Source organism: Gobius niger (genome assembly GCF_951799975.1).
Source record: "Gobius niger genome assembly, chromosome: 2".
Taxonomy (NCBI): Eukaryota; Metazoa; Chordata; class Actinopteri; order Gobiiformes; family Gobiidae; genus Gobius; species Gobius niger.
In genome coordinates, this window is record NC_136853.1 from 21,186,587 (window position 1) to 21,207,515 (window position 20,929).

A 20,929-nucleotide genomic window follows, 5' to 3' on the forward strand; every position below is an offset into this window, starting at 1 on the left:
TAAAAACAAAATACCAAATCTCACAATTGTGACGCCCTCAGAAAGAAATACAATCAGGTTCAATGTCTCACTAAAGGAATGGCTGACATGTGATTTTTCTCTAACGACGCTTTAAGGCAATCACTCCCTGTTATTTAGCATCTTACTTTCTTTACCCATGGAATAAGTACCAATAATAAGGAAAGAGTGCCACCTACTGGGGAATGACACACATTGCAAAATAACCTCCACCATTCTGTAAGAACATACCCGCCCTCCAAAAAGCAAAAAACCAAAAAGCAAACGTGTTACATCGCACATGAATCTGTGGCTCCACCTTGTGGCCACACGTTGCATCTGAAAATATCAACCATTGGTCATTTTTTTTTCTTTTTTAATCTTTATTTAAATTGGGACAGTGCACATTAATCAACATGTGTTTTTTCAACATATAAATGTGCCGGAGCCATATAGGCTGATTTTCATGCGTCGGCCCATGGCGGGTTGATGTCAAGATAATACTGACATGATGAGCCAGACTATGATACTAACTATACTCCTCATAGTAGTAAGTTAATACTACTCAAATATACAATACAGTATTGTTTTTAATGGTCCTGGACCACTGAAATAAATCTCTATTTCCTTTTTGAATATATCAATTGACAACAGGCTATACAATTTACAATTTAAACATGTAAGAGAAACATAAAATAAGTAATAAAAAAATAAACATTTATGAGCCTCCCAAATACTACACTACATTTCATCCTTAGCAACAATTGCAATTCAAGTGCATTCCTCCTAAAATGCACACCCACATTAATATATCTCTATATTCTCCAGCCCATGTTTGTTGGATGCTGGTTGGCTGTTTTTTTCTTCCACTTTCTCTTAGAGGCACTTCCTATTCGTGATGCAGGAGGACGTGTTTTATGCTCGTCCCCTGAGCCCATTTCCAAGTCCAGGTGCCTCTCACTCCAGCTGTCCGGGACGGTGGCGAAGTCTTCTCCAGCAGACTGCACCGGCCGCCCATACACCGCACTCTGCAGGTCAGCGATGTCATTACGAATGTCTGCCATCAGCAGGAGCAGGAAGTCAAAAGATCCTGGAGGGCCCTGGAAGTCAGAAGAGAAACACAGAAATTCAGATACTAAAGTACTACAATACAAGTGAGCTCCTCATACTGAAATAGATATGTGAAAATACAGGGACTTATAATAATATAACTGTTTATGTGGATTATTATTTTTTATATTTGTGCATATTTGACCTTGTCGTGACCCAGCGGGTTATTTTTTTCCAAATAAAAAGTAGCACAATGCACTTTTAAACTACTATCAACATCACCCACACCAACACACACCTTACCTATCAAATGCAAATCTAATGTAAAGTGCATTATAAATAAAATTCATTATTATGATCATTTTTAATATTAGCATTACTACTTTACAGGTGCAGTATGTAACTTTTATGTAAAAGAAAGTTGATATTAATACGTATTTGACCTTTCAGTGACCCAGCGGATGCTTGGGTGGCTGGCCCCTTTGCTTACCATCCCGATGACTCCAGGATTAGTTGCTTTTTAGGTTTTTGCTGCTGATTGAACAGTATCCATGATTACGTATACATTTCATTCCAAAAACCTACCAGAAATCCTTAAAAAACTGAAATTAAATTGATCCTGAAGCATCATGGAAGCCACTGGGATGGAAAGTGAAGACGCCAAGCTAACCGCCCTTTTTTTTCCACATAAAAAGTTACATAGTGCACCTTTAAGCAGATATCATTTAACCATCAAGGTGTCTGTCATTACTTCCTCAGTCAAGCTTTAGATAAGCTATATCCATAGTTTAGGCTCACAAATACAATTATGGAGACAGTTTAGAGAATCTGCTGATGACTAAGGGTCCGCAGTTTGAATCCCTGCTTTGACCCATGAGTGCTGTTATTGTTACCAAAACATTTGAACGATCTTGCCTGTGTGAATTTAATGTGTGAGTGAGTGATTGGAAGATGGACAGCACAGTTTGGCAGCCTCGCTTCTCTGGGCAAGTGAGGCAGCTATAATACATTAGCATTACCACCAACAAGTGTGCAGAGTGAAATAAAGTGTAGCACTTGAAAAACCTGGTAAAGCACAATACTCATGTCAGCCATTATTATTTTAAGTGTATCATCAGTATAGATAACTGAAGAAATACAGCTTAAGAGTCTTACTGGTGGTCCCACAGGCCCAGGAGCTCCTCTATCCCCCTTTGGAGTCAAAACAAATATTTAGCTGAGATGAATTACAGTGAAAAATGAGGACATGAGAAAGTAAAAGAGCAAAAGAGAGACATGACATTTTAGAACGGTGGTATATTTAGCAAAAAAACAAAACAATGTTCTGGTTTGAATTTGTAACACATAGATTAGTACTGGCATCACATTAAACTAAACAAATCTCCCAGTTGTGTGGGTAATACAGCGGTGTTTCTCAGTTATACAGCAGGTATGCTTTGTTAATCAAAGACTGAGTGTAATGAATGCAAGAAAAGCAGGTAGCACGACTAAGATACATACGATATGTGTGGAAATTTAGTTTGAAGAGCATGTAGTGCAAAGCTCTGTTTATTATTGTTTAATGTCTATCTATGTCAATTATTGAACCTATTTATGATGCTATGTCAGCCTCACTTACCTTTAAGCCATCCCTTCCTGGAGCACCTTGAGGTCCCTGTAAAAATGAATCAATGCTCAGTTGCATAGTTTATTAAACAATTCCAATAGTATTTCACTATATAAAAGCTTGTGTATTGAGGCGATAACAAACAGGCTTCAGTTCTAGAAGTGCGTTTATCTTCTGTTTCAGTTAAGCGGTAAGATTCACAATACTAAATGCAGTAATTTTCATTAGCGCTTCATTAACTGTACAATAACTGACCAGGCTATAATTTGAAGGGGAATTTCCTAGTCTCATCCGGCATTGTCTCTGTTAAAGGTGTAGTTTCTGTCCCTGGTACGACAGACTGCAGGTGTTGATAGGCTGATTTATCAGTAAAAGAACAGTGAACATACTGGGGCTTTAAAATGACATTTGCCACATCCTGCACATTCTTGACTGTGAGCCCACTTGTCAACACAACGGTTTACACTCGCAGGCTGGAGTAGCTGCACAGAATTACTGTGAGCCAATAACAACAACCAGAGCACTAATGGATTCGGCACTGTTGTAGCCATTGCCATGTATCATCCTTTTTATGTCACACTCATCCACTACATGATAAAATATACCACATTTTTTATCATGTAGTGGAAAGAAATTAATTCTGTCCTCCTTTAGTATATTGTAAACTCAGACATTTGAGGGAAAAACACTGTGATCCTTAAAATAAAGCATTTGCAGGTGTCGTAGCATGTTGCAGTTGTTTACTCATTAATTGTGCGTGAGAGTAAATACTACACTGACAGAACAGACAAAGGGACAGAGGGATATTGTACATCCAATTACACAATGGAGATATTTTTTTTCACTCAAACCTGGCTGTAATACTGTTTGAGTGGCGCTAGCCCACAGTTAGCTTTGCTCGTTAGCCTGTTAGCTTCTTCTTTGTGGTTCTATTAGTGTTTATTGCGCCTCCGACCTGGAGACAGGAAAGTTGCAATTGTGGTTTTCTGGCCAGAGACACCGGAGGAGATGAAAGACCCCCCAATCCTCCCATTAACACTTGTATTACCCCCAGAGGGACTACGGAAAGGAATTATTAAACTAAACAAGTTTTTTAGTACTGCTTTAAAGAAAGAGCCAGGTGGCAGCTCTGTAATGATCTATTTGAACTGAGAATCTCTGTACAAACATTAGTTTGTGCAAAGTACAAACTAATTACGCAACCATGTCATAAAACAACCTGGATGTTGTTTCTGGTAAGAAAGGGTCTTAAATCTACCATTTATTTGTATTCATTGTATTGCCTGGCAATGACACTTGACACTCATTGTAAGTGAGAATTAATTCTTAATTGATGTACGTGGTTGAAAAACAAACAAGAACTCATTAAGTATTTAAAAAGAAAAATATTTGATTGAAATAAACCATGTACATGTGTGTCTATTGTCATCAATATTTTGATTTGCACAGTGCATAATACAGTAAAGTGTCTACTGACCACTGGTCCTCGTGGGCCTCTCTTGATGTGGAACAGGTCTGGTGTTGGTCCTGTGGGTCCCATCAAACCCCTTGGACCAGGAGGACCAGGCCGTCCTGGGTTTCCTTGAGGTCCTGGTTCTCCTAGAGCAATGCAAACCTTGAGAAGGTAATTGAACACTACAAGGTACAGTAAATGGTTGGCCATAGACTTACCTGGTTGCCCAGGAGAACCTGGAGGCCCAGATATAAACATAGGTGAGCCCTGAACCTTTTTATTTGTTACTTGTTGTGGGACCTCAGCACTGTTATACAGCACAGCCATCTAAATGAATGAAGAGCAATTAAAATAGGCATCAAAACATAATCTCATTGTAAATCAGCACAGTTTTATTTTCAAAATAATATTATATATGAATAATATGCTCTAGGCCCCATATTTATGGATAGCATTCTAGTAGCCTTCATACAAACAGTATTTCCTTTATACCAGAAGTTTACATATGGACATATGTAATTTCTCAGCCAAGCATGACAGAGGGAGGTCCAGGTACAACGGCTTGTTCAGGCTAGGGCATGGGCAAAGAGTGAGCCGAGCAATAATTTTGAAAGAAAGCAATTTTTGACCTTCGTATAATACCACCTGTGTGTGATATCCCCACAGGTAACACAAAAAAAGACTTCTTGCATGAGATTTGCAACAGGACATATGTTAAAAGTATCTGAGTGAAGCCACAGGCTACAACCTGTAACCCCTGGGTACAGCTGTTTGAAACACAAGGCATTCAGAACATTCAGAAAAGTTAAGATAATCTGACATGTGCTGACTTAATTAAGCAGTCCCCTTGATGAAATACTGGAACTATGAACAAAGAAGTTACAGACCACACAGCTGGGAATAATACATCACGTTTTGCAATGAGGGTGTTGAGTGCCACTGTTGAAAGACTAATAAAGACCAAACACAGCAGACGAGTTCAGAACTTAGTTTGCACACAGGCCTTTGGTACTAACATTTATAATGTAATATGATTCCCTATAAACAAAACAATTTAAGCATTTGTTAGAAACAGTCCATTTGCAAAGCCACTTTGTATCGCCATAAAAGAAGATTCTTCTGTTCTTTGTGAAAGTTAAAAGCTACCGCAGATATTCCTGACTCTAAATCCCCAGGGTATTGTGACGGCCTTGGGTTCGATCTCTGGGCCCAGTGGGGCCGCGTGGTTGCCTCTGGGTACATGTATGTACCTCTGGGCCAGGAGGAATGAGAGTGTGCTTTTGTGACGTGAGCGTTTTCTCACAGCCACACTCACATCCTGACTACAATCCAAAGTGGCATGTTAACATGAGTGTCAATGAACACGCAGGGTCCTGACGAAATATTATAATTATAATAATAATAATGCATCATCAGTTGTGCAATCAGTTTATGTAGTGCTTTTCTGGACACTCGCTAAACATTGCATTATTCATTCACTCCATACTCGGTGGTAATCTACGATTGTAGCCACAGCTGCCCTGGGGTAGACTGACTGAAGCGAGGCAACCAGTCTGCGCCATCGGCCCCTTCGACCACCACCAACCACTCACTCACTAACGGTCTCCCATCCAAGTACCAACCAGGCCCATCCCTGCTGAGCTGAGACGGGATAGGGCAGAGCAAGGCGGTTTGGACAGCACTGTTCAGTATTAGCCTGGCTAACGGCAGACTAAAATCACAAGTGCAGTTCTAAATGACTGGAGCGCACACAGCAGTGTGGCCTTAGTTCAGTATATACCGCTTTGCATGAAAAAATACTTTATATAACAGGCTGAACAGTGGGAATAGTGGGAACATTAACCTTTCGTTTGAGTTGCAGAACAGACATCTTTATCTGGTGGAAATCGGCACAGGTAGCAGAGCAGGTTTCAGTATTCATGACTTTTTCAGATTTTTCAAAAGGGGCCACTACAAGAAACACAGGAGCAAAAGTTAGATCTTGATTTAATACAAACAAAAAAGGGTAACTTTCTAAACAACGATTTTCTAAGATTATTTTCCCACCTTATAAAGTATTCCACTTTATATTTCAAACCGCAAATGAACATTTTATATGCAGAGTTAGTATGTTTTGTGTTAAGAAAAATGTGCGTCTGGTGTAATGAGCACTGCCTGACCACTGCATACATTTAATGCATGAATGAAAGTGTCTGGGCACTACTTTTCTGTCCAGTGTTGGAAACAGCAGGACTTATAGCAGAACCATGACTATACACACTCTGCAGACTGGTTAAAATGATGGAACATAAAGTGACTGGTGGAAATTGCGATTTCTCAGCCTCTGTGGGCTTCACTTTGGTGACGGAACCCAAACATTTGTGATGTTTTACTCAAAAGCAAATCAGACCAAACTGGGAGCCACAAGGTCAGCCCTGCGTCAAAGACAGAATTGTTCTGACGTGCAAAGACTGGGATGCCCTTTCTCACAAAGCCATTAATAACACAGGGGTCAATTGTTCCAGGGAATAATACAAGAAAACGCCCTCTCACCCCGTTCTCCCCTGGTGCACGTTTTCCCATCTTCCTCCAGGAAAAAGCCCTTCTCACATTTACACTTGTAACTCCCCACAGAGTTCACGCATCTCTGAGAGCAGACGCTGGTGTTTCTGTCTGCACACTCATCAATGTCTGTTCAAAAATATAAACATTAACAAGTCATTATAACATATAAAACGATTAGGAACAAACAAATTAAAACATGTGAATAAAAGGAGAATGACATGATGGTGTTTATTAGTGCTGTGGGACAAGATTTTGCCATGAGTATTACAACTTTGTTTGTTTTGTTTCTTTATTTATTTCAAACTTGCAATTAACTGATTCTACTGAGTTCTCTTAGTAACAGTGAAAATAACATGTGATTTAACAATCGATTTACATGCATACAGTCTGAAAAGGGGAAGGAAGAAGCAACACTTATAGAATTCTACCCAGTTGATGAGCATCTCTATCTCTAAATACATTTTGGATGTTACCAGGCAGGGAATTTTTTTGATGCCCTGTTAATGATTAGGGCGGTTTTATAGTTCAAATCTTAAGTTAAATGAGTTGAGAAAAAGTGTATTGGTGTGATCATTGTATTTAACTTTATGGACAATTCTAATGGCTCGTTTTTGGGGAGTGACCAGAGGTAACAAATTTGTCTCCCCCGAATTCCCCAGAATTCTAAACAAATATGACATTATAAAGGAATGGAACCTTAAGGAACCCCACACAATATATTCCTATATGTAGATTTGTGTTGATCAACCTGTACAAACTGCTGTCTGTCCCCAAACAGCTCTGTAACCAGTTTTGTGGTGTCCCTCTAATACTTTCTCAGTTTATTTAACAAAACACTGTGATCAATTGTATCGAAAGCTTTTTGTAAATCGATGAACATTCCAGTTATAAATGTATTTTTTTAGTAGTTCACTTAGAGCGATCGATGTAGAGCGACCTTGCCTAAAGCCATATTGACTGTTCAATAAAACTTTGTAGTCTAGAATTGAATCATTTTTCCAATATTTTTGAAAACTGTGGCGAAAGGAAGACTGTAGTTTGTAAAGCAGTGTTTATCTCCTGATATAAATAAAGGGATGACTTTGGCTATTTTCATTTTGGAGGGAAATTGACCACACTGCAATGTGTGTGAACGATCTGACAATGACTTCTGCTACATTCCTAATTGTTTTCATATCTATGCCGTTAATATCCTGTGATGTTTTATTATAGCATTTCCTTATGGGCTCCAAGACCTCCTTCTCATCTGTAGGAGTGAGAAACACTGACTTCGATATCAGATGGGATTTTTCCTTCAAGTTCAGGTTCACAAAAAAACTGTTAAATCGGTCCACAATTTCCTCCTTATCACTGATAGCTTTGCCATTTTCCACAAAATACTCTGGATAACAAGGACTATTAGAGCTGCCCCCATTACACTATTCAGTGCCTTCCACATTTTTACTATTGAGTAATTTACTAAGCTCAAGTCATAGAAAAAGAATGAATGTAGTTCCTACCCAGGCAGTAGGGTGTCTCTCTGTTTCGGTGGCGCTCTCGGTCATATCGGTAACCGGGGTAACAGGTGCACACAACTCGGCCGAAGTGGTCCGTGCACTGTTGCTCGCAGGGGGCGCCAGTGCACACGTCAAAGTCTGAAATAAAAGGAGGAGAAAAAAGGTCACTCCAAGAAAGTGAAAGTGGACGGTATCAGCGGCTGCAGGGCCTCACCTTCAGGAATGCACTGGCCCAGCACAAACTTGAATCCTTCACAGCATTTCTTTCTAAAGCCAACACACAAAAGACACAGAGTAAATAAATGAATATGAATGTATGAAGCATATGTGTCAGTCGCAGAATTTGACTATTGCTGTTTCCAAAATGCAATTATAGCAGGGAGTAATGGTGAAACAGACACAGCGGCGGCAGTATTTCAAACTGCAGAGCCACACTCTCTGTCTGCACGTTACACCCTGAGTCTTATCCGTGGGCTCGCTGCTGACAAACTTCATCAAAGACTTCCGGTGTAAGTGCAGGGTTATATTTCATGTCCAAATAATCAACTACTGAGGACACAGGACACTTACGAGACATCTAGCTCAGAATAATAAGCATAGAAGGATGAACAATGGTAAAACAAATAATAAACATCTACGTCTGGCTCTCACATATCACTAAACTTTGAATAGTAAGTCTCTGCATTTCACTCCATTGGTTTGTATATCTTTCAATAAATGATCACTTTTTGTTTAGGCATGATTTACACCAAGATTAGAAATGATTTAGTTAATTTAGATCCTGACGTGATCTGGATCTTGTGGTACTTCAGGTCAAATAATTATGACGTGGTATTGGTAAGTGTGAGAACTATCACAGGAGCGAGACGACTGAAATTCACATTAAAGAGAGAGAGGATCATATGGAGGGTGTTTTGTTTGCCCGGGAAATCATATTGCCTGGTTAACTGCAGCCCTCCCGATAAGCTAATTAGGTATGGCTAACACTTAAAGGGACTAGATGCAAGTTGGCCATTTTGTACTCACTACTGCCACCTCAGGTCATACGTGTAACTGCAGCTTCTATATAAAGCTCGTGCATGACGGCACTTCGGACCCGAATTAACTATTTGAGTGACAGTGCAGGATTTTAGAGGCAGGTCTGAGCTCATTCAACACATTAGGACATGGCTGGAACATGTAGGGGGAGGAAAATACATCATTTCATCACTGTGGACAAGATATAATTGATGTTAACCTCAGCTCCATCATACGATATGTGGATTTAGAACAGGCATATTCAGCTGAAAGAGAGCCCATGGTCAATAGATCAAAGCCTCATAAGAATAGCAAACACACAGCCTTCCTAAAACATGATGGCAATAGTTAACTCCTTAATTACTTCTTGTGCTGCATACTCAGGTCTCCAACGTGGCTATGGCTGAAGTCAAGACAGCAGGTATTAGCCCTGCCAATATCTGAAGTCCATATAGATTGCATAAACCACTATTAAATTCTAGCCGTAATCCAGTCAAGAGTAGACCCTGAGACTCTCACTTGCCCACTGTGCATATCACACACTGGTAAAGGTGGGCTGATCCAAAACACATGTGAAGGCGTTCACGTTCAGAATGGAGGAATCAGGTCACGGCCGGTGCCAGGTACCTTTTTGTTAGCGCTTACTTTATTGTTCAGTAATAGCACGGATACAGGATGTCATTTATCATGGTACCAAGTGTGTTAACGTCTGTGACCCATGTTTTTTACACATCGTGCACAAATCAGAGCCGATCTGTCCTGAAAGCACAATGCACATGTTTTGTCACCTGCGGCCTCCAAACTATTTCACATGGCGACATAAGTGGAAGTCTGACCTCTGTGAATCAGGATAGCCAGTAGTAATTAGAAACAAACATAAGTCCACAGAGTATCTTTTAGACTAAACAAAGAGACAGAAGAGGGTCACACATCTTAGGGAAGTGTCTAAAATAAACAATTAGTCGAATACTTACAACCTTCCTCCTCGGTCCAAATGTAGTTTTTTGTGACAGTGCTATTATCCATTAACTTAACTGAAAGTAACTGAATGATATACAAAAAACAAGCAAAAACATATTTGTACAGTTAAAGTCTTTGCAGATGATGTCATTATGCAGTGACTGAATGTTCTGAATACCTTTATGTTTCTTTGTAATGGAAAGGTCTGTTAGAAAAACAGAGGCAGCCTCTTAAATGGTTCAGCATACAGTCTAACATTCTCTGTATCCTTTTAATAAGAGCTACAATAAAGCTTTATGTCAAAATGACATTGTAAAAGTTTTGAAAATGTCTTTTGGTTAATAATACTGTAAGTGTTTTATCCCTCCATCAGCAGAGGCCGTCTCTGGAGCCGGGCCATTTCACACAGCAGTTAAAGTGCTGCATCCCTTAAGCCCCGAGCAGCAGAGCTCTAAGTGAAGGCTAAAGGGGCATGTCAAATACTAATGCTTCCAACAACAACTCAGCTGTTTAAGGCATTCCTTACGCTGCTAACTCCGCACTGCACACATGATTGTAGCTTATTTTTATCTACCTCAACATTTTAAGAAATTGAGAAATGTGCATGTCTGAATAAAATTGTCATATTCGCACATTTGCAAAATAGGGCCACCGCTTCCTGTCTGTTAAATTTGCTCAGATTATTATAGGTCTTTTGTTTTGAACCTACTGTATGTTAATTGGCACTTGACATGATGAATGTGCTATAAACTAAACCTATTTTGCGAAATGCCAATAAGATAATGACTTATGAGCGCAGTAGAGCAGAACTCTCCACTGTGGTCGGTTCAGCCTCACTCAGAGCAGGCTGAGCTTGACCAATAGGAAGAGTGAGGATGTAAAAGTGTCTGCAGTGGATCACAATATGACAATCTCTCCAAAACAGGATTAGATCGTGATTCAGTTTTCAGCACTAACCCAACACCTGAACACAATTTCATTGCACAGTTGTTCAATGACAAATAAAGCATTTATACTTATGATAGGAAGCACATACTATATGACTTTGATTACTGACTTAAATGTTAGATTTTTTGGCTACAGTGCCCTCCTGTGCTGGCATCACAGCGTTCTAAAGGCCTCTAATATTATATATAGAAAAAATGTTTTTGATTTGAGGACATTTCTGGTCTTGTACAGAGAGATCATGGACCCAGTGGCTGATATTAATGATCATTTTTGTAATTTATACATTTTCTTTTTAGATTCTTGTGAAAGTGTAATGCAGTTAATAGGAAAAACTGTCTCCTGCCCCCCCTGGGTCCTGTGAAATCATCACATTCTAGAACAGCAATAAAAAAAATATAATTCTTTTAAATATAAACCAGAAAATCGTCCTAACGGAGCCTTGTCTGTTTTGCGTTAGTCTAAAAGTTCGAAGCACAGACAAAGCAGAGGGTTAGTATTAAATTGTGAGCAATGTGTGTGAGTCTGACACCTCAGGAAATTATAATGTGCCCCGCTGCTGGAGGCTTGGTACATTAAACTGACATAAAGTTACATGTGTTTCTAACTTATATCATGCCACAAGTCAATCATGCTCTAGTAACTTTATTGTAACAGTTGTTTGAATACGCTGTTGATACAAAATTCATCATGTCTTCTTAAATAATATGTTTTTAGTTACGATATGATTAAAGCCGCAAGCAGCGATAGAGGCCCTCGCCCTTTAGGGCAACTCCCTCCCACGTGAATGCCTACGCCTGGCAGCCTCCATGTTTTAGTTCTGATCTAATCTACTAGGATAGTCCTGGTAAGATTAACCAAAAAATGGGGAAATTGCATTGTTGTAAAAGCCAGTACAGCACCAAGGAAGAACAAATCCCATAATACATCTTTACATAATCATTTGTCTTCTCTTCAGTGACAGTTGGTTTAGACTTTACGAAAATAACTATTTTCTTAGTAAACTTAACACGACATCCTGAACTTGAACTTTTACTGCAGAAAAGTATTGTCGAATACATCAATGCAGTACTTGAGTGAGGTACTTCTTTCACCACCACTTGGTTTACAAATAAATTGACAGAACTACAACGTTGATGAGAAACATCTCAATCAATCTAGAATCAATTTAAGCCTAACGAAAAAGTGTCGGCCTCTCCTGCCTGCCACACAAATCAATATCGTTCATTTACCGATGTGGCCAAAGTCTGGCTTTCACTTGAAAGGAAAAATAGAGTTTGGTACAAGCACTGGCAGCTGCAGAAAAGCTGGACTTCAGGGACATGGTTTAGTAAATGAAGAGAAAGACATACTGTGATAGAGTCTCGTCATGCACATTTCTTTCTTTCTTTCTTTCTTTCTTTCTTTCTTTCTTTCTTTCTTTCTTTCTTTCTTTCTTTCTTTCTTTCTTCTTTCCTTCCTTTCTTTCTTTCTTTCTTTCTTTCTTTCTTGTGAACATTTATGAAACGTCACAGATTTAAGTCTTACAAAAAATTCTCACAGGTATATTTTTCATGGTGTTGCCGTAGCGATGACCAGAATTCCCCATTTCATTCAAATGGGAAAATGTTGAAATCGCATAATTCAGAGCCTTGCACTTTTTCTCTCCTCTCATGGCGTTAATCTGAATGAGCTTAAATTTGGTGAAAATGATCTAGAAAAGTGTGGGATCAAAAGTCATCCAAAATAAAGTACGGTTTTATATTAACATACTGAAATATGCCACTTCGGAGTGATACAAATTCATATGTTTGTTTCTGTACAAGGTCAACTAAAACTGAGCCCAAATCACAGGGACACTTAGTACACAAAGACCTAAAAAACAATTGTCCACTCGCCATGACACACTACACCCCTACAAAAAAAATGACAGTGGAATTACCGTAATACTGTATTGCGTTCCAAAAACTAAGACCCCTGAAAAATATATATATAAAAGGGCATGATTGTGCCCTTGCTTTGGACGAGGTGACCGGCGGGGGCTGATAATCTATAAACTGAATAAAGTGATATTGCGTTTAGGTGAGATGGGGGCAGAGATGGTACCATCCTCATATGGCCCCTCCATTCTCATATGGCCCTCCATTCTCATATGGCCCTCCATTCTCATATGGCCCCTCCATTCTCATATGGCCCCTCCATTCTCATATGGCCCTCCATTCTTATATGGCCCTCCATTCTCATATGGCCCTCCATTCTCATATGGCCCTCCATCCTCATATGGCCCCTCCATTCTCATATGGCCCCTCCATTCTCATATGGCCCTCCATTCTCATATGGCCCCACCATTCTCATATGGCCCCTCCATTCTCATATGGCCCTCCATTCTCATATGGCCCCTCCATTCTCATATGGCCCCTCCATTCTCATATGGCCCTCCATTCTCATATGGCCCCTCCATTCTCATATGGCCCCTCCATTCTCATATGGCCCCTCCATTCTCATATGGCCCCTCCATTCTCATACGGCCCCTCCATTCTCATATGGCCCCTCCATTCTCATATGGCCCTCCATTCTCATATGGCCCTCCATTGATGCCACTGCCAAAAGGTTTGCTGTGTCAGTTGAATCGACTGAGTGGACTCTCTGTGTGTATCTACCTGGATGTTTGAGATCAATCTTCATCAGGTTTATCCAGAATTCGGCATGTCTGCTTGGAGACTCCGCTGACATCATATATGTTTGCTTTCACCTGGAAACTCATCTTACCTTCAGCTGCTAAGTGATGCTCTTCTCCAAAACTGGATATGCCACAGAACATCCATCATTTCATAGAACCACATGGAGGCACATGTAAAGACATTTTAGAACCAGGATACATAAAGCGTGTAATTTAAAAACATTCTCTACTTCTCATCATTCTCATTAATTCATCATCTGTTTACGATTTGATCTTACTTGTCCATGACTGTGACCTCACTGCTGCGTCTGAACCTTTTCCATGCCTGGCTGCACTCTCGGCACGCCACATATGAACAGTTCTCGTTGACAGCTCTTGCATGTGGCGAAACGGAGACACTGAGCTATGACGATATTCAACACTCAGTCAAATGAACTTGGCATAGAGAGTCTTTTACAAGGATGAGTTCAAATCTCCTTGTGCCGTTATTTGTACTTGTGTGTTTTGCAAATGGAGTACGCCAAATGGCAATTACAACCGAGACCCTGGATAAATACTGATAAGCCCGAGGGACAAAATAACACAATCCGCGGCTTGCACATTATCCCACCTCGAAACCATCGCACAACCACAGAGTGACCGAGCGTGACGACAGAGTGAATTCAAAGGAGAAACAGACGAGGGGGTGAGCGTCAGGCCAAGAGAAACCGATGCCAACTGTGGAGCAACCGCAATGTGTAAATACATAAGATTTGATAAGACAAGTATGACCACAATCTGCCAAAGTCTGGGTGCGAACGTGGACCACACAAGGAGAACACTGTAAATGTTGACATAACATATTGCAATACACACTCCATCCAGATGAGGTCACTGTAGCATCAAATTCATAATTAATCTTGATTGGTGAGGGAAAATGTCACTTTGCAAATAAGTTCTTGATATTGGCACCTAAACCGCTCCCTCAGTGTTTTTGAATCAGGGTTCTTCATTGTGAGTGTGTTTCAGTTATGCAAAATGATTTCACTCATTTCCATTTCAACTAATAGCAAGGCAGGCTTCAAGGCTTTGAACATGTGAAGGTTTTGCCCCCCCCTCACTCATTCCTTTCTGTCATTCTGTTTGATCAAAACTGACAACTGTTAACCTGAGCAAAAGACCGAAGAAGACGCACGGTTCTCTTCAGCATTACATTAAACATTACATTTTAAAGCCACGGTTTTCCGTTTCGGTCAAACGAGGAACGCTGATGAGATGAGGCTTACAGTGTGTGCCATAAATAATGACTGAGGATATTTGACTTTGCCTCTGTCTCTGAGGAATGCTTCTTCACACTAACATGTCCTCCCTTCTCTCCCCCTGACAACTCACACACCACTGCTCCTGTTCTTTGAGGGGCGGCAAGTGGATGGGATTCACTCTCTGCCTCACGGACCCCCCCCCCCTCCCCTCAAAAGGCATGTGTGGATGTTACACTCCTCAGCCTCCCACTCAGAACACAACTTAAATTAGTGTGAAAACTTAAATAGATCTAGTGTTGAGAACTCTGTATCAATAGCACCCATTTGTCTTGATGTATTCTGCAGCCCGGGGCAAAGTGCATGGCTATGAATGAGACACACAACAGCTTACGACTCGGGAGTAGATGTGCGTGTGTATATGTGTAATATTAATCGATATGAAATAATAAGCTGGATGAACACTGAAGAATAATGGCCAAGCTCATAAATAGGACACAGTCTATATTCTCCGTAAACAGGGCCGCTGCAGCATGATGCTAAAGCTAATTATAGCACTCTTGTATACAGAGATACAAAGGCCTTGCTCCGTGTTTTTTAGTCCAGACAACATTATCAGACTTGTTATGATCATGTCCATGCAAGAATTGCCCAGTTTTTTAATACCTATTTCAACAGTTTTGCCTGGTCAATATATATATATGCCTGTAACAATACTGTTATTGCCTGACTGCTGTGTATAAAACAATTATGCAGATACTAGTCTGCGACAACTGCACAACTTTTACAGTTTGGTTGGTTTTAATATTTAAAAAAACAAAACAATAAAAATTCAACTTGATCCATGTAAAATAGCAGGGCATATCCTGAAATCTGATTATTTTTTCTCCTGGATGTCTAAATATTCACATTTATTCAACATGAATAACTCAAACTAATTCTGGGCAGGGTGTAAATAAATAAGATAAAGGTTTATTTGTTATTGTACATCAGCTGGACAGTGAAATGTGTACAGTTGATGATGAGGCATTTCTTCTGAATATTGTTTTGTTTGTTTTTAATAGTTTTCTGGAGGTGGGTTTCCATCAGCAATTATAAACTTTTAACAGTAGATCATTACGATATTTGAGATTAAAATCAGCGTTGGTGAATTTCTAATCTAGTGAACCTTTAACAAAGTGTCTCCAGACCCCAGTTTAATAATGGTGGCTTGACAGTATAGCTCTGCATTAGGGCCATAGTACTGGCATGAAGATAAGCAGGAATAAGCGAATACTCCAATAAAAATTCTTCAAAATCAGATCATGTCATGTTTTTTTGGTAAAGCAGGAGAACAGTGGCAGACATCAGCCGGACACACACAGGTGAGCTGAAAAAACTAAAACTAAAAAACTCCCAGAAAGCCCCTCACTTGGCTCTCGACTCACTCACAAGCTATTTCTCTTCTTTAAGTAAACACTGTGGGCAATAACTGTGGCCGCAGCCGATGACCATAAAGCAAAATGAAGCAAGTCTGAGAATGGAGATCAAAAGACACATTACTGCGCAGTTGAATCATGTCCAGCACTTACTCACAAATAAAATCGAACGACATGTGGAAAAAATCTTCACATAGTAAACATTCTGCGTGACTGCTGATCTCAAACCATTTCCCACAAAAGGAAACACAAAAATAGATTTTTAATTGCAATGCGCCTCTTTCCTAAACAAAAGAGATTTTCCACGAAATAACCACTGCTGTGTTGGAAGGAGCAAACCCTGGTAATGGATAAAGCAGCATCAGCCGAACCTTCAAGTTACTGTATGTGAAATCACACTTTTCACCCTGACTCTATGGGGCAAAAAAAAGAAAAGAAAAATGTAATAAAAATAAGAACTGCTGCATGCCAGTGGCCCAACCTCAGTGTGACACACGTGTAACTTTACATGACGTTAGAAATAGGTGTGTGTTACCTGTAGCATGTTGTAAGTTCTCCTGTGGACTTCAGGCAGGGGTAGGTCATTGTGGCAATATTGTTATCCGAACATTTTTCACTGAAGAGAAAGCACAAGATAAAGGGTTACAATTCCTCTCCTTTATTCTAAAACCATAGAATTCAGGACCATACCTATCCGGGACAGCCTCTTCCAGATAGGACCACAGGATTCCTCGTGAGAAACACACACAAGTGACGGTGAGCAGCAGAGGGTTCCCCGTGCGCGTCACGAGCATGTCTTCAGAGGACCTTCTCCACCAGCACAACTCTGTGCTCAATGATTTGCGGCTCAGCCCGATGAACAGCGGCGACACAGCCGAACCCTCCCACTCCCTTTGGAACTTCACTCTCAATAATAAACTGTTGGGATTTCTGTGTCATTTACACTGAACTGCAACACTTGTAGCTCTAACGGGCTCCTCGCAAGAAACCAATGAAATCATACCGTGTGGTTTGGAAGGCGCTCCCAGCCACAACATAATAACACAAACTTTATCATTCCCTGCACTGCCATCAAGTGGTCGACAGAGGAACAGGGAACAAGTGCAATACAAGACTCACAGGACCATTTCTAGGCCAATTAGTTGTTGTTGTTTTTTTTAATAGCGAAAATAATAATTTGCTCACAATAAATCCTAGGTCTCGGTCCATCGCTCACTTGTGGGTGACGTCATGCTTCACCCTCAGACAAAGCTGGCGGTTCGATCAGAGCTCCGACTTCTGTATCATTTGTGTCATTGGGCAAGACACTGTCCCACCTGTCGAATGTGGTGAGTGAGTGAGTGAGTGAGTGAGTGAGTGAGTGAGTGAGTGAGTGAGTGAGTGAGTGAGTGAGTGAGTGAGTGAGTGAGTGAGTGAGTGAGTGAGTGAGTGAGTGAGTGTGTGTATGTGGGTGTGTGTGAGAGTGAGTGACTGAGTGACTGAGTGACTGAGTGATTAGTGGTCCCAGGGGGCACATAAGCGCAGCTAAACCTGATTTACACACATACGAAAGTTAATGAATGGGACGACCTTGACCTAACCGTGACTCTGCGCTCGAGGCTGATCCGGACTCTTGCACCGGCGCAGCCCCGCGCTGGTCTTCAGTTTCTCGAGTCGGGAGCGCAGAGGCGATGCAGAGCGTGGAGGGCCAGAGAGAGCAGCAGCCTGTAAAAGATCCCGGCTGAAACTAGAGGACCGTGGTGTCATTTACAGCCAAGAGCTTGCGTACCAATCTGTGAGGTCAGTCAGGTGTGATTACTTTGACACTAGTCCGAGTTTAAATTCCCTAACCAAGTAATACAATATTTCCTCATACAATAAAGGTCTCATTGCTTTATTAGGGGCTTCACTCATTCTGTTGTTGCATTAAAATGTCCAACTCTAAAAGGAGCATTTAAGCGAGAAAGATAGAAAGCATCCCGTTTTTTTAACTGCAGGCGCAGCATATTGCAATTGCACTTTTATCCACTTGATGGCTCTTTTAACCAACACATCCGCTTCCCCTATAACCACTATCGTCATCATTGCCCACAAAATGGATGACAGGCTTTAGGAATAATACCAGGGTGCGTCACGACTCTGAGGTGCGCACGCCGGTCGCACCGGTTTCGACACCTCAGCAACTTTAGGACAGAGAGAGTGATCACGGCGGCAGAAGCTCACGCAGAACCTGTCACCGCTCGAGGCGCCAATACTTTACCAAAGCGGCACTTTATCTAGGGAGAATCTCAGGTGGGCTATCAGAGATGGGAAATATTTATTTGAAACTCTTAGAGTTTCAAATAAATATCATTTATTAGGCTATTAGACTGAGGTAGACTGCAATTTAAAAAAAAAGCTAAAGTCATCTCCCTAATCGGAAAACTTCTCCTTGAGCAATGTCTAACTGAGTGTAAAACAAAATGCGAACACGAGCTATAAGTCACATAAAATACAATATTGACATCTAAATCTTTTCTTATGTGTCAACAGGGCCGTTGATAGACCTGTTTGCTTTGGAAAAACGCCTCATAATAGAAAAAGGGCTCCTTGATGGGCCCCTGTCCTGGGATCAGGGACGACTTACCTGCCCTCTGTCGACAGCCCTGTGTGTCAGAATGAGCTTTTTGTTACTTAGGCCTATCTTATTATGCTTTATTGCAGATACAGGTATTTGTCATTGCACAATTAAATTCAGGTGTTGTGTTGTTAGTCCTGAGCCGCTGGCACTGAGCTCGCGTCATTGTGGGCCAATCTGACCAGTACGTTTATGGAAAGAAAAGGAAAAGACTTTATTTCTTTATTTGTCTGTGAAAGGCGCTATATAAATAAAGATCTTCTTCTTCTTCTTCTTTATTTGTATAGCGTCTTTCACAGACATCACAAAGGGCTTCACGTGAGACACAGTGGTTAGCTATGTAGCTCTGTTTCCCCTGGCGAGACTGACAGAAGCGCTGTCACAACTGCACACTTCTGTGCCAACGGTCGCTCTGACCACCATCATTCATTCACACACGCATCATTCATCTTGGCCTATTGTACATGTTTTTAGTGGTAGGGAAAACCAGAGTACCCGGAGGAAACCTACACAACCAGGGAGAACATGCAAACTCAGAAAGGCCCTGTCCAGGTGGGAATCGAACCCAGGACCTATAGCTGTGAAGCACGAGCTCTAACCGTTGTGCTACCATGAGGTAGGAGAAACCTGTCTGGCTGCCTTCAGTGCTCCTCTAAAAGATGCACCACTTCATGGGATTGTCCCTGTTTCAGAGCGTGGTGTCCTGCACTGGTCACTTCCCCCGACAACAGTCGTTCACCATCTGCTGGAATAGTGTAGCCGACGAAGATAATCTGATTCTCCAGTGAACAAACATTGGTCAGAACAACTGTAGGGATAGAAGGTTTATGTGGCTTAGCTGAGTCTTGCCCGGATACCTCCTCATTTGTCTCTTTTTTCCCCCCTGTGGCACCTCTTGTGATGCCTCCACTGTGCTGCAGGTGTGGGGGCTCTTGGTGCCTCTTCAGTGTTTCAGAAGAAGAGATTTGTAGGTCTCAAATGTCTTTAGCTCATGAGTTAGCTGGTTGAAATGTTTTGGCATCCCAAAATACAATTAACACCTTTTTAATTCTTCCAAGGGTCAGTGTGCTTTTTTCCCCAGGCATATGTTTTACTTATTCATATATTCTTGCACAATATTTTTGTTTTGTTTGTAGCATGGTATAAAAGAAGAAAGACTGTTCAAATGACCATACCTGCACTGCGCTTCTCGGTCTGCTCCCTGGCAGCTGCTGTTCAAAGGTTCACAAATGGTGACTCACATGATGGTGCTAGAGCGTTCCTTTGTGAGGCATCCTCGCTTCTCACCCTCTGAATGTGCCTCACATGCATCAAACATGGGTTTAAGAATCTCCTGGGCCTCAGCCAATGGTCTATGTATATTCATGACGATGAGATGATAATTCTTTACAGTCAGATTTTGTGTTTGTGTGTTTGAACAAAACATATTAAATACAATCAAGCCTTTTTTTAAGGTGTAATCTATGGCACTGGCGTTCAACCCCCCCCCACCTCAAGAGTAATTTGATCAATATACCCTCAGTGGAGTGTCCTTGAGATTGCTCCTCCCTGCCATTTATTATGACCCCTCCTCTAAATCTGCTGCTCTCTGTAGCCAGACCGACACACACAGGCCTCTCTGAATCCATTCTGCTCCCTTTCTAGCCCTTAGGTCCACATACACTGCATGCCGTCATAAAGAAATGTATGAGCTTGTCCGCGGGACTCTTCAGTATTTAGACTATAGTTTAGAGCTGTCACTGTCACTATTAAAAAAACAAATAAATACATCCATCCATTTTCTTCCACTTTATCAGGGGCTGGATTGCAGAGACAGTAGTCTGAGCAGACTTCCCTATACACACACTTCCTCAAGCTGTTCAGGGAGGATCCCGAGGCGACACCAGGCCAGCTCAGAGTCCCTCCAGTGTGTTCTGAGTCTCCCCGGGAGCCTCCTCCCAATGGGACAAG

At 41.1% G+C, this 20,929-nt stretch overlaps 1 protein-coding gene across 1 annotated transcript; it reads right to left on the bottom strand.

The window, feature by feature from the left end:
* Positions 1 to 740: 740 nt before the first annotated feature.
* On the bottom strand, positions 741 to 17,198 carry ccbe1 (collagen and calcium binding EGF domains 1). Its single transcript, XM_079551721.1, has 11 exons — positions 17,074 to 17,198; positions 16,919 to 16,999; positions 8,361 to 8,413; positions 8,150 to 8,284; positions 6,639 to 6,776; positions 5,950 to 6,056; positions 4,325 to 4,433; positions 4,131 to 4,252; positions 2,666 to 2,701; positions 2,203 to 2,238; positions 741 to 1,097 (listed from the first exon to the last, which is right to left on the bottom strand). The coding sequence occupies exons 1-11, from the start codon at positions 17,175 to 17,177 to the stop codon at positions 813 to 815; spliced, it is 1,206 nt and encodes a 401-aa protein (XP_079407847.1). The 5' UTR covers positions 17,178 to 17,198; the 3' UTR covers positions 741 to 812.
* Between the last annotated feature and the right edge of the window lie 3,731 nt (positions 17,199 to 20,929).

Excerpts from the sequence above, each read along its gene's own strand:
- ccbe1 (XM_079551721.1), bottom strand. The coding sequence starts at position 17,177 with ATGCTCGTGACGCGCACGGGGAACCCTCTGCTGCTCACCGTCACTTGT. Across the intron at positions 8,285-8,360 it reads GGGCCAGTGCATTCCTGAAG|ACTTTGACGTGTGCACTGGC; the intron begins GTGAGGCCCTGC and ends CTTTTATTTCAG. Across the intron at positions 6,777-8,149 it reads AGAGACACCCTACTGCCTGG|ACATTGATGAGTGTGCAGAC; the intron begins GTAGGAACTACA and ends ATTTTTGAACAG.